Genomic DNA, 12,981 nt, shown 5'->3' with positions numbered 1-12,981 from the left:
CAAAAAAGAGATACAGATGTTTCCCTTTGTCAAGGGTTTCAAATCTCCCGGCAGAAACATTCACACGTCTATGCCTGTCAGAGGGGAGCCGGTTCTATTCAGTAGTCTCGGCGGGGACGGGAACACAGGCTTTGTTTCCTTCCGCAGTAGCAGGCTGCTTCACCCTGGGTTCGGGTCCCGAGCTGCGTGCAAACGGAGAGTGATGGGACCGTATCCCGGGGCGCATCCCGGGAGGCGCCGGCGAGCTGGCAGGCTGCCCCGCAGGACGCCGGGAACCGCGCGCTGAGGCTGCTGCCGCGCAGGCGCACCAGCCGGGCTGCGCTACGTGGGGCATCTTGGCACTGCGCGGAGACCGGTCCGTCGCGGCAGGAGGGCTAGGGCGTGCCGCCGGAGCTGGTGAGAGGGGTGAGCCAGGGCTCCCCTGGGTCTGGGGAGGGGACAAGCCGGGTAGCGCCGCCTCGGCCCCGCCCGCCGTCACCCGTGGCGCGCAGTGTGCCCCGCGCCCCAGAGTCGGGCTCAGACAAAGGCTGCGAGGGCAGGGCCGTGCGGTTCAGCCCTGGAGAAAAGGTTTATCCTCTCCATTTCGGGAGGAGGAAACTGGATTAGCGGGGTTACGTGATTTGCCGCAGCCGGCAAGGGAAGGAGCTGGGATTCAAAGCCAGATCCTTTTTGATTCCAAATCTCAGACTACTTTAAACCTAGTGCTGCCTAAAACAAAGAATTGGGTTTTATTTATCCCATTATGCTTCATGACCCCAGCGCAGTGTTTTGGACCATATGGACTGTGTATATCCACGGTCTCCATGTATCTTTTGTAAAAAATGTTCAGTGATTGGTGCAAGTTCTAGAATTCTGACCATGTGATTGAACTTTCCGGATCCTTTTGCTGACTCTGATGTTTTCTAACCAGCATGGCTAGGGGCCTGTAGACTTGGCGATTTAGAATAAACACCTGGAGCCTCCCGCTGCCTGCTGAGGAGACAGATGGAGCGCAAGGATGGGAGGTGTTCCTTGAAAGCCTAGGGAGTAAAAAGGTCCGGACTCCGGATTTTGGTGCTGTATGTTCGCCGGGTTCCTGAGCGTGGAGGACACCTGTGCCACTGTGAAGCCTCCCGTCAGTTTCCTCATCAAAAGTGGACAAGCCCAGTCAGGACTCTCTGCCCTGTGAGCTGAGCTACAGTTCGCCAGAAAGGAGCGCTGAAGTCATCATGCTTCAGAGACTCCTATTCACCCTGCCCGTCGAGGCCAGCACCTGGGTGAAGTTGCACCATCCAAAGAAGGCCACGGAGGAGGCGCCCCTGTGGGAGGACGTGACTAAGATGTTTGAAGGAGAAGGTGAGAATAGACTGCTGGGTGGGAGGGAGGCAGAGCAGCATCGGCTAGGGTGGGAAGGAAAGTGGGCACCTGAGCAGAAGCATCTGCTTAGGTAAAAGGTCTCTGGAGTTCTCCATTATTGCTCCTGGCTTGGGGTTTTCCCAAGTAGTAGTGGTTAGTTCAGCCTAAAACTAATATTTCAGTGTCATGGTTGTGTATGTTATTTCTTTTTATCTTCCCCATGGGTGCGTGGGGCTGGGAGGACTTGCCTGATTTTCCTTATTTTACAGTGAGGAAATGTGAATCAAATGAATGACCTGTCCAGGTATTGGGTGGGTAGGTCAGAAGTAGAAGGCAGCAGGGAAAGTACCAGGTGAGACTAGACGGGCTCTAGGCATGCGGGCTTCAGTAGTTGTGGCACACGGGCTCAGTAGTTGTGGCTTGTGGGCTCTATAGCACAGGCTCAGTAGTTGTGGCGCACGGGCTTAGTTGCTCTGCAGCATGTGGGATATTTCCGGACCAGGGCTCGAACCCGTGTCCCCTTCATTGGCAGATGGATTCTTAACCACTGCACCACCAGGGAAGTCCTAGTGATCACTATCTTAACCAAGTGTCCCAATGATGGGATAACCTGACATTTTGTGCCTTCTGGGTGATGTAATATAAAGCACACGGTATCACCCATGAAGAATCCCTGCCTAAAATGTTTAACCTGATCCAAATTAATCTTAAAGGCTGAACTTCTGGTTTAAAGAAAATACAGGGGATGGAGAAATAAGAGAAACCCCACCATGAGGATACAGTAAGTCGATGCCAGTGTCATGAAAGAAAGGCAAGTACTGTCTAGAGTAAGAGAGACTTTGAATAATAACCACTTAAAATGTGTGAGCCTTAACTGGAAAAAATCTGGGATAAAAGACAGTTTGGGAACAGTTGAGGAAATCTGAATATGGACTGAATATTTAGATGATCCTATGGAATTATTGTTAACTCTCTGAAGTGTGATAATTGGTATCATGGTTATGCAGGAGAAGACTCTTTGAAGTATTTAGGGAGGAAGTATCATGATCTCTGCAACTTTGAAATGGTTCAGAAAAAAATATAGATAGATGAAACAAATATGGCAAATGTTAACGATCATTTAATGTGTTAGATATATGGGTGTTCAATATTCATGATAAAAAGTTAAGGGAAAAATACAAGGATAATAATTCATGTGCCTTAATTGCTAGTTCATATTTTTAATATGTCAAATTTCAGCCAGTATTTCTTGAATTCTAGCAGCCTGGCATAATTTAGTTGTGCTTAAGTAGCAGATGGGAAAAAATGAACCAGATACAGTTTCTATGCATATACTCATACTAATACTCAATTGACAGTGATAAGTATAAAAATAAATATAATAGGAGGCAGCCTGAGATAGATACCAGTGTAGAGATAAAAACCAAGCGTTGGAGGAATACAGGGGAGAGGAAGCTTTCCTCTCATTAAGGGGCTCTGAGAAAACTTCACTCGAACTGGTCTAGAAGGATACCTCAGTTTTTCACTGAGTAGAACTTGGGGGAAAGTACTGAGGTGGGTGCTATCCAGGTATGTTCAAAGAATGGTGAATAGGATTATGTGGTGGGTGTGTCCAGAGGATGAAGGATGGTGTTTAGAGGCAGGTAATACTTGAAGAAGCAGCTTTGGACTGGTTGTGGAGGATCTTGAAGTCTATGGTAAAGTGTTTGGATTTTTCTTTCTTGAAAGTGAGGAACCTTTGAGGATTTTTGTACAAAGGAATGGCCTGGTAGGTCTGTGCTTTTAGACCAGCGTTGTCCATTGGGAAACATTAATCCCCCAGTCAACGCACTGCAGATCCTCCTCCTTAAGGAGGCTCCAGCCTGCTCTTGAGTTGCTCTGAATGTCCCTCATTGTATTGAATGTATTGAGAGAGGGGCCATATTCAGCAGGTCTGCAGGCAGTTTTTCTATTTGGGGGATCTGGGAAGATGCAAACCTCATAGCTCTTTTCCTTTCCCAGTTCTGCTATCTCAGGATGCTGATGAGACCCGGGGAGAAAGTTTTAAGGATGAAGTGACATCTGGGTCCCTGACCGCAGAATCCCAGGTAGGTTGGAGCTTCCTGTCACTTTCTTGAAATTGTTTCTCAGATTTTAAGAGCCCTGGCTTCGATTTTCTTTGACTCGACTTCCTGGATTGGATTTTCTTAGCCTGTTAGAAACCAGGCTGCATGGATTGGTTTCACAGGCATTTTCCCCACCTGTAGTAACCTTCCTCAGAAACCCTCTTGTTTCTAGCAAACCTCTAGCCATTTATACAACAAATTAAAAAATCATGTGTGTGAGTGTGTGTGTGTAAGAGAGAGAAAAAGTATAGAATATAATTCTTGCCCTTAAGCACCTCAAGATGTCATCCAGGGGAAAGACAAACATTGTAAAATATTTAAAGCAACACTTTAAAATGAACAGAGAGGTTCTGATATTCTTGGAGATGTACACACTTCATTAATGACGTTTAAGAAAGGATTTTTGGTCATGTCCTGGAGCAGAATTATAGATGATAGAGAAATGAGTAGAGAAGCTACTGACAGGTCCTAAAGGACACAAACTAAACAGGCTAAGAAGAAAAGGAAGGAGAACTTCCAAGAGCAGTTTAATAGTTTCTGCGTATCATACATGAACTCATCAGAAAACCAGTGACACCGGCAGGCAAAGCTCTTCACAGCCAAACCCCAGAAGCATAGGGAAACTCAAGAGAATTAGAGAGTAATCAGAGAAAACCAATATAGAAGGAGATATTATTAGAGAACAGAAGAGTTTTAAAGTGGAGTGATCATAACTTCCAAAATCACATGGTACAGGGTTTAGTCCCATGTCTTTAACCTTCCTCAAATTTATCGGTTAAATATGGAGGCTAGTGTCTAGTAGGCCTGAAATGCATTCCAGAATTATTTACAATACATAAAAAGCATTAAAATAGTCTTAATTCCATACTTAAGGAATTTGTTATTATCTCAGCCTTCTGGCTTCTGGGTTCTCTTTGCATTTGGTAATATTTTTTAAAAATAACCCAAATGGTTATTTAATTTGTGTAGATCATTCATAACAGGCTCTTGTACCTCACAATGCAGTGTCTGCTTTGGTCAAGGAATCTTCCTTACTAGGCAGAATTCGTGCTCCCTCTAAAAATGTGCTGTTCTCACATACTTTTTTTACCAACAGAAATACCCAGCTAAGGGTCTTATCCATGCTGGAATGTTCTCATTTTTAAAAAAATATTTATTTATTTGGCTGCGTCGGGTCTTAGTTGTGGCACGCGGGATCTTTCCTTGCAGCAAGCGGGCTCTTCGTTGTGGCACGTGGGCTGTAGAGCGCGCAGGCTTAGTTGCCCCGCGGCACGTGGGATCATAGTTCCCTGACCAGGGATCGAGCCTGCGTCCCCTGCATTGGAAGGCAGGTTCTTAACCACTGGACCATAGGGGAAGTCCCGAAATGTTCTCATTTTAACCAATTCTTTCAGCCCAACCAGGGTCCCTGTTTTCTCTTGTGGCCTTAGCCCCTTTTGAACGCTTTCCTTTCTCAAATAGTCCTGATTTTTATTGTCCTTAACCTAAATTACTATATACTGTTCTGTGACCTTCTTTAATATAGTTCATGAGTATTTTGCCTTCAACCAAATTGTGTGTTGGAAAAGACAGCTTACACACTCCCTACATTGTTTTGTAACCTCCAGCAGAGAATCAGCTAGTTTTCAAGAGGGTGTCCATAGGAGCTGGCAGAGGCTTGATGACAAAGAGATCTCTTTCTAGCCTTTCCTGCATCAGAGATGGGCTCCCGCATGTGGCAGACTACCTCATAAATTTAAGTCCTTACATACAGACTGACATAGACTAGACCTGTCTAGCCTGAGGAGAATCTCTGCTGAGTGGTGTTTCTCCACCCCTGTGACGGATTTGCTTTAAAAAAAAAAAAAAAAAAGAGGGTGTCCAGGAAAACTTAGCTAAAATCTGTTAGCATCTAGACAAGGTTAGAACAACTTCCTAACTCTGGCTGAAAAGGAACATATTTGATGTTCTAGGAACTGTTAACCTTCAAAGACATATCTGTGGACTTCACCCAGGAGGAGTGGGGGCAGCTGGCCCCTGCTCACCGGAATCTGTACCGGGAGGTGATGCTGGAGAACTATGGGAACCTGGTCTCAGTGGGTAAGGATGGGTTCCCCTTGTAACTAGAACCTGCCTATTGGAATAAAAATCTTTATTTCTAAGTTAAGTGGTATGCTTGGTCTTTGGGTTCTGTGTGAGAGATTTCTAGTTCCTTCTGAACATCAAGTCAGGATTGCTGTGGTCTTTTCTGCCCTGGTCTTTCTACTCTACCCTTCAGAAGGCCTGAATAACAAAGAACTATCTTTAAATTCTTGGGATGCCTCTTTGACCTCAGCACATGTAGTTTTCTTCTTCATGAGCAGGATATCAGCTTTCCAAACCTGGTGTGATTTCCCAGTTGGAGAAGGGAGGAGAACCATGGCTGATGGAGAGAGAGATTTCAGGAGGTCCAAGTCCAGGTAAGAGCAAGGCAGATGGAGCCTTTGTCACGTTTGCGAGAGAGTTCGGCTTAAAGGCTTCTTCAGGCCATGGGGGAGGCTGCAGCCAGCCGGGTGAGACCCACAAGAAACCTGATTACCACTCTGTCCCCCTTTCCTGCACTTGCCTCTTCTCATTAGTTTCTTTGGAGTCAGAGGAAAAGAGATGCCTTTCTCATCAGGGTTAGCTGCCTTCACCATTTCTCCTGACCTGACATTTGTGGTTTTCTTGCTTTCTCCAGCATTCTAAACCTTACCCTGATCATAGTTTCTTTCTCCTATACATTCAGTTATCCATGGATCTCTCCTCATAAAGACAGTACCCTTCACCAGATCCTTATGTTATTTTATCATGACTTTCACTTTCTCTGATGATTCCATTTAAAATTTTTTCCTAAATCTTATTCTATGACCATATCTTCAATTCTGATTCTCCTTTTAACTTGTGTAATTTAACTTTTATTTCAGATAATTTACGACTCTTTGAGAAGTCACCACAGAATTCCTTCTTACCAAATCCAATGGCTTTTAATAGTCTTCTTCAACTTCTAAGAACAGTAATAATGACACTGTTTCCCAAGCTGGCTTCTGCGAGTCCTGTGCCTACTTTAACCCCATCTTACAAATGAGGAAAAGAAGGCTCTTAGGTTAAGAAATCTGTACATGATCGTTTAGCTACTACGTGGTGGAATCAGTATTTGTCTAATCATTCTGACTCCACAGTTTGTGTTCTTTTTTTTTTTTTTAATTACAACCCATTTTTATTTTTTAAATTTTTAAAAAAATTTTATTTATTTATTTTATTTTTGACTGCATTGGGTCTTCGTTGCTACACACGAGCTTTCTTTAGTTGCAGCGAGCAGGGGCTACTCTTCATGTGGTGCGCGGGCTTCTCATTGTGGTGGCTTCTCTTGTGGAGCACGGGCTCTAGGCACGTGGGCTTTAGTAGTTGTGACATGGGGGCTTCAGTAGTTGTGGCTCGTGGGCTCTAGAGCTCAGGCTCAGTAGTTGTGGCGCACGGGCTTAGTTGCTTCGTGGCATGTGGGATCTTCCTGGACCAGGGCTCGAACCCATGTCCCCCGCATTGGCAGGTGGATTCTTAACCACTGCACCACCAGGGAAGCTGCCACAGTTTGTGTTCTTATGGTGCTGTCCTGCAGGGCAGCATTAGGTTATATAGACCACACCACCTTCTTGGTATCTTTTTTTTTTAAAGATATTCGCCATGTATTTCTTCTTTAGGTCTTTTTTTTTTTTTTTTTTTTTTTTTTGGCTGTGTTGGGTCTTCGTTTCTGTGCGAGGGCTTTCTCTAGTTGCGGCAAGTGGGGGCCACTCTTCATCGCGGTGCGCAGGCCTCTCACTATCGCGGCCTCTCTTGTTGTGGAGCACAGGCTCCAGACGGGCAGGCTCAGTAGTTGTGGCTCACGGGCCTAGTTGCTCCGCGGCATGTGGGATCTTCCCAGACCAGGGCTTGAACCCGTGTCCCCTGCATTGGCAGGCAGATTCTCAACCACTGCGCCACCAGGGAAGCCCACCTTCTTGGTATCTTTTCTTCCACCAGCTAATTTAATAATTTTTGTCTCCTCTATCTCTCTTATTGCTTCTTCAATGCTTCTCATAAGTCTCCTTTTTTAATGCAGATATATAATTGACCCCTTTGTTAGGCTAAGCTAAACTACTATAGTATATAGACTCTAAAGTTTGGCTCACACAGAATAGGACTTTCTTGCTCATGTATTGATCTCTTTAGTTCAGTGGACAGTTCTTTTCCCCCTGACAATTCAGGGACAGAGATTCCTTCCACATGGTGGTTCCATCATCCTCGCGGGCCTCCTCATCATCTAAGTTTGGCCAGCAGTAGAAGAAGAGCACAGAGGGGTTCATTTGGGTGGTTTTTACAGGCCAGACTAGAATGGCTAACATCACTTTTCACTCTCATTCACTTAATGGGAGAGACCTTTGTCACTTCACTCAATCAAATTCAAGGAAGGTTGAGAAATATAGTATAGTTGTGTGTCCAGAAGTAGGGAGAAGAGATTTCAGAATGGCCAACAGTCTCTGCCACAATCCCTGAGGAGCCTCTGTCTTTTACACTGCTGTTCTGTTTCTGCACAAACTCCCACAAATGCATTATGATGGTCTCAACTATCCCTTTGACATCTATATTCCCCATATTTTCATCTTTGTCATATATGTTCATATGAACTCTATTCTCACATATCCCTGGTGTTTGGGACATCTCTATATAGACATGCTGTTGTTACTTCAAGCCCAGCACATCCAAAAACAGAAGCTATCTTCTCTCCCAAACAAAGTTCTCATCCTGACTCCTCCTGTTCTTTTAGCCTCTGAGACTAGAAATCATGGTATCAGCAAGAATGTATCATGCTTTCTACTCTGTTTTTCCCTCATTCTCCATGGTTTCTTCTTTGATATTACCTGCTAGGTCCACTTCTACTCTTCATCTCTGTTGATACCTTGCTAAGCCAGGTTCCCATCATCCCATGCCAATTACTATAATTTCTAGTTGTATTTGTTGATGTCTTCCTTTTTTTTCTGAATCATTTTGAATGTTACTGCCAGATTTGACCACTTGAAATATCACATTTATCTTTTTTTTTACCCTAAAAAGAAAAGTTAAATGCCTCCTTATTCCCTGTAGTAAGTAATCCAAACATCTCTACTTGCTTTTTGAGTCCACTCCAAAATTTATTCAGCTATTACCAAGTACTTTGTATGCGCTATTACTAAAATGAGGTTAGACATTCTGGGGACTAAGATTTTGCCGTGAACAGGAAATATTGGTGCTTTAGGATGACAGGGTCCAGAATGGTTGGATAGGAATAGAGAGTAAAAATCCAGGAAACTCCCTCATCCAAAAATGCTGCGTCATGTATACTATGGATAAAATACATATTCTCTATCTTTTAAGATTTTACAGTGTAATTAATGTTTGGTCACAAATTAAGAAATCATTTTTCACCTCTTATATAGGCAGAAATTATGAAGATTGATAAAAATCCAGTGAGTTTGCAGGGAAGGGCACCCATATTCACTGATAGCCCACATACCCATAACCCAATACTTTCTTTTTAGTAAATCCTATGAAACATTGACAGGAGTGTACACAAACTTATATATAATGACAAAGTGAAAAATCAGAGACAACCTGATTATTTTTTAGTAAAGTCAAACAAATATGTCTGTAAGTAGAATGTAATACAATTGTTAAAAAGAATGAGATAAATCTAAATGTACAGACATATAATTGAGTTTAAAAAAAACAAAACAGATGCAGAACTATATGTATTCCATGATCCCCTTTTTTGGGTAGAAATGTATATTTATGACCATATATACACAAATGCACACATTCACATGTGTATATTATTGAGAAATGTGAACAGATGCATTCCAAAATCCTAAGAGATTAAAGGAAATGGGGATGAGATTGAAAGAGGCTATCCTTTTTCAGTGAATGCATTTCTATATTATTTGATGTTTTATTTTAACATGCACAGAGTATGAGATACTTAAATTTTTTTAAGTAAATAAAATTTTGTCATAGAAATATGAGCTCGAGATGATATCGTGTTAGAATTCATATCTCCTTGTCTTATCTCTTGATATTTGCCCTTCCAGTGATGCTTTCTTCTTAGTCCATTTCCTCTTGCGATTCTCATGGATGAACTCCTCCCAATTTTTAAAGGCACCTTACATACTTTTAACAGCTTCTTTGTGTTGACCACTTTGTTACTTTCATATCAGCTCTCTAGGTGGCAGGATCCTATTTGAAGACAGTCCAACCCTCCTGTACCTAGTATATATATATTTTTCCCTCCTGTTCTCACTGTGGCCTTTTATTTTTTAAAATTCAGTGAATATGAGTTATTTATATTTTTGGATTTCTTTCAGACTTGGAAGATGAAACAGAAACCAAAAAGTCAGTCTTAAAGAATGACATCTCATGGGAAGAATTACACCATGACCTGATGATGGAAAGGTCCACAAGAGGAAGCACCTTGGTTTCCACATTGGGAAGGGTCTCCAAATGTCATAAGTTAGAAAACCACCAGGAGAACCAAGGAATGGGTGCAGGGCAAATCCCCTTGATCCACAAGAAAACACTCACGCAGGAGAGAGGCCAAGAATCTAACAGATGTGTGAAAAGTATTAATGTGTGCTCAAAAGTTATTCCAGGACCAATAGATCCTCCAAGAAAAAGACACCATAAATATGACATATCTAGAAAGAAAAGTAGATGCAATTTAGGTTTGATTAATCATTCAAGGAATTATACAAGAATGAAAACCTTTGAATGTAATATTTGTGAGAAAATCTTCAAACAGCTCATTCATCTTACAGAACACATGAGAATTCATACTGGAGAGAAACCTTTCAGATGTAAAGAATGTGGAAAAGCCTTTAGCCAAAGTTCATCCCTTATTCCACATCAGAGAATCCATACTGGCGAGAAACCCTATGAGTGTAAAGAATGCGGGAAAACCTTCAGACATCCATCATCTCTTATTCAACATGTTAGAATTCATACTGGGGAGAAACCCTATGAATGTGGTGTATGTGAGAAAGCATTCAGCCAGAGCATTGGACTGATCCAGCATCTGAGAACTCATGTCAGAGAGAAACCTTTTACATGCAAAGACTGTGGAAAAGCATTTTTCCAGATTAGACACCTCAGGCAACATGAGATTATTCATACTGGTGTGAAACCCTATATTTGTAATGTATGCAGTAAAACCTTCAGCCACAGCACATACCTAACTCAACACCAGAGAACTCATACTGGGGAAAGACCATATAAATGTAAGGAATGTGGGAAAGCCTTTAGCCAGAGAATACATCTTTCTATCCATCAAAGAGTCCATACTGGAGTGAAACCTTATGAATGCAGTCATTGTGGGAAAGCCTTCAGGCATGATTCATCCTTTGCTAAACATCAGAGAATTCATACTGGAGAAAAACCATATGATTGTAATGAAATGTGGAAAAGCCTTCAGCTGTAGTTCATCACTTATTCGACATTGCAAAACACATTTAAGAAATTCCTTCAGCAATGATATGTGAAATAAGTTCAACATCAAAGAATCCCCAAATTGGAGCAAAAGCCTCTAAATCTGTGGTTTTCTGACTTTTGGATTTCAAGAACCAATAATTTTTTTTTAATGGTTTGACCCAATGTTACAACTATTAATTTTGCCATATTAAAAAAAAACTACCTATTATACACATTGTTTCAGAAAAGAAAGGACATTTTAATATTTAAAAGTACAGGAAGGATATATTTGTAGAGAACAGCCCTTTACATTGAATTAAATTGGCTTTATGAAAATCTCCCAAATTTGTCTTTATTTTTCTCATTTCACTGTGGGCCAGTGAAATCATCACAACAGGCCAGTGATCTGTGATTGGCTTTGAGAGTCACTGTTTTAAATATCCCTTTAATGAATCAGAATAAAATATAATCTTTACTATAGCCCTTTATATGGCTAGAAGAGGTATAAATAGAAATGTCAGTTGTCTCATTTCTAGAAGAAATAATGTTAAAGGGAGTTTTCTAGACTTGATAGATAATCTGCTATATATGAGATACTTATATTTTATGGTTTTCTATAGAGAGGAATTGGCAAACTTTTTCTATAAAGGGCCAGATAGTAAATATGTTAGGTGTTGTAGGCCATATGGCCTCTGTCAGAACTACTCAACTCTACCATTTTAGTGCAAAAGGATCCAGAGACAATATATAAATCAGGGTATCTCAATCTTGGCACTGCTGATATTTTGGGGCCAGATACTTTGTTATGGGCAGCCATCCTGTGCATTGTAGGGTGTTTAGCAGCATCCCTGGCCACTGGATGCCAGTAGTCCCCATATCCATTGTGACGACCAAAACTTTCCCCAGACATTGCTAGATGTCCCCTGGAGGGCAAGGTAGTTGCTAGTTGAGAACCACTGACAAATGAATGGGTGTAGCTGTGTTCCAATAAGCTTTATTTAAAGGACAAGTTTGAGTTGCATTTAGCCCGAGGGTTGTAGTTTGCCACTCCTGCTATAGAGTATGTAAAATGATTAATACTGACAATGGACTGTCATTTAATGTCAAATTTGTATGTTTGTTTATATCTATGCCAAAAATCTTATTTCCTTTCCAATTCTTTTGGTATTTTGTTGCAAAAAGTTTTTTTTTAATATCACAATTGTAATGCTGTTGTGGAAGCCTAGGAATTATTTATGGAGATATTTATGCAGACTTTATTTCATAATGATACTTTTTTTGTTCATCCACAAGTGCTTTGAGATGTATCTCTAAAAGATAACCACCACTCTTTTAAGACTTAACTGCAATTCCATTATTACACATAAGAAGATTAGGCCATAATTCCTTAATACATATTGATGTTTTTTTGAAGATAGATATATTAAGATTGGTGGCTGCCATTTTAATTGTTTTTGACTTTCCATTTGCCAGATGTACAGTATTAGATTCAAAAATGTGCTTTCTGCTGAGTGGGAGGGTCTTTGAGATAGCCCCAGAAAAAGACATCTAGAGGCCCACCAAAGAAGACCAGGGAGAAAGTGACCACAGGCCAAACTGAGGCAGGGAAGTATGAGAGAAGAAGTGGAGGAGTTGATTCATAGTACTTCACTGTATTTATAAATACTGCATCCTTCCAAACATAATTGAAGATTGGTCAAGTTCAACTTCTTACTCTTAAATGGAAGAACAAACAATTCAACTGCCTGAGCATTGTGTGAACTATCAAAAATAAAGCTGTTAATCCAGAATATATACCATTTTCTCTAGATATTTTCTATTAGTATATTTACTTAAAAAAAAAACAAAAAAAAACTGGCTTCTAACTCTTAAGTCCCGTATGACTTTGATGGGCAGAGGGCAGTGAGGATGCTCACTGTTCCTTATATGTTTGTCCATGTTTCTGTGGTCTTAGATTTCCCAAGAATTTGGGTTTCTCTGATTGCTTCTTTTAGTGAAAGGCATGACCATCACTTTTCTCTGCCTCAGTGAGTCCCTGCCTCAGTGAGCTCATATAATGCATATAATGTCT

At 41.5% G+C, this 12,981-nt stretch overlaps 1 protein-coding gene across 4 annotated transcripts; it reads left to right on the top strand.

Annotated features, from left to right (window-relative positions):
* The first annotated feature begins 273 nt into the window (after positions 1-273).
* On the top strand, positions 274-11,249 carry ZFP69B (ZFP69 zinc finger protein B). Of its 4 annotated transcripts, none has more exons than XM_082442919.1 (6): positions 280-396; positions 911-1,335; positions 3,337-3,422; positions 5,393-5,519; positions 5,783-5,878; positions 9,812-11,249. In XM_082442919.1, exons 2-6 carry the CDS (start codon positions 1,209-1,211, stop codon positions 10,918-10,920), a joined length of 1,545 nt encoding a protein of 514 aa, XP_082299045.1. In that variant the 5' UTR covers positions 280-396; positions 911-1,208; the 3' UTR covers positions 10,921-11,249. The 4 variants fall into 4 exon arrangements, 3 of the variants coding, with proteins under 3 accessions (XP_082299047.1, XP_082299045.1, XP_082299046.1); XM_082442920.1 differs by having other exon boundaries at positions 313-405; XR_014257820.1 differs by lacking the exon at positions 5,393-5,519 and having other exon boundaries at positions 277-396.
* Positions 11,250-12,981: the final 1,732 nt, after the last annotated feature.

The sequence above is a fragment of the Balaenoptera physalus genome, assembly GCF_965194825.1.
Source record: "Balaenoptera physalus genome assembly, chromosome: 1".
In the NCBI taxonomy this organism is placed as follows: Eukaryota; Metazoa; Chordata; class Mammalia; order Artiodactyla; family Balaenopteridae; genus Balaenoptera; species Balaenoptera physalus.
The sequence above is the reverse complement of the archived record's forward strand: the minus strand, read 5'-3'. Positions and strand labels throughout refer to the sequence as shown.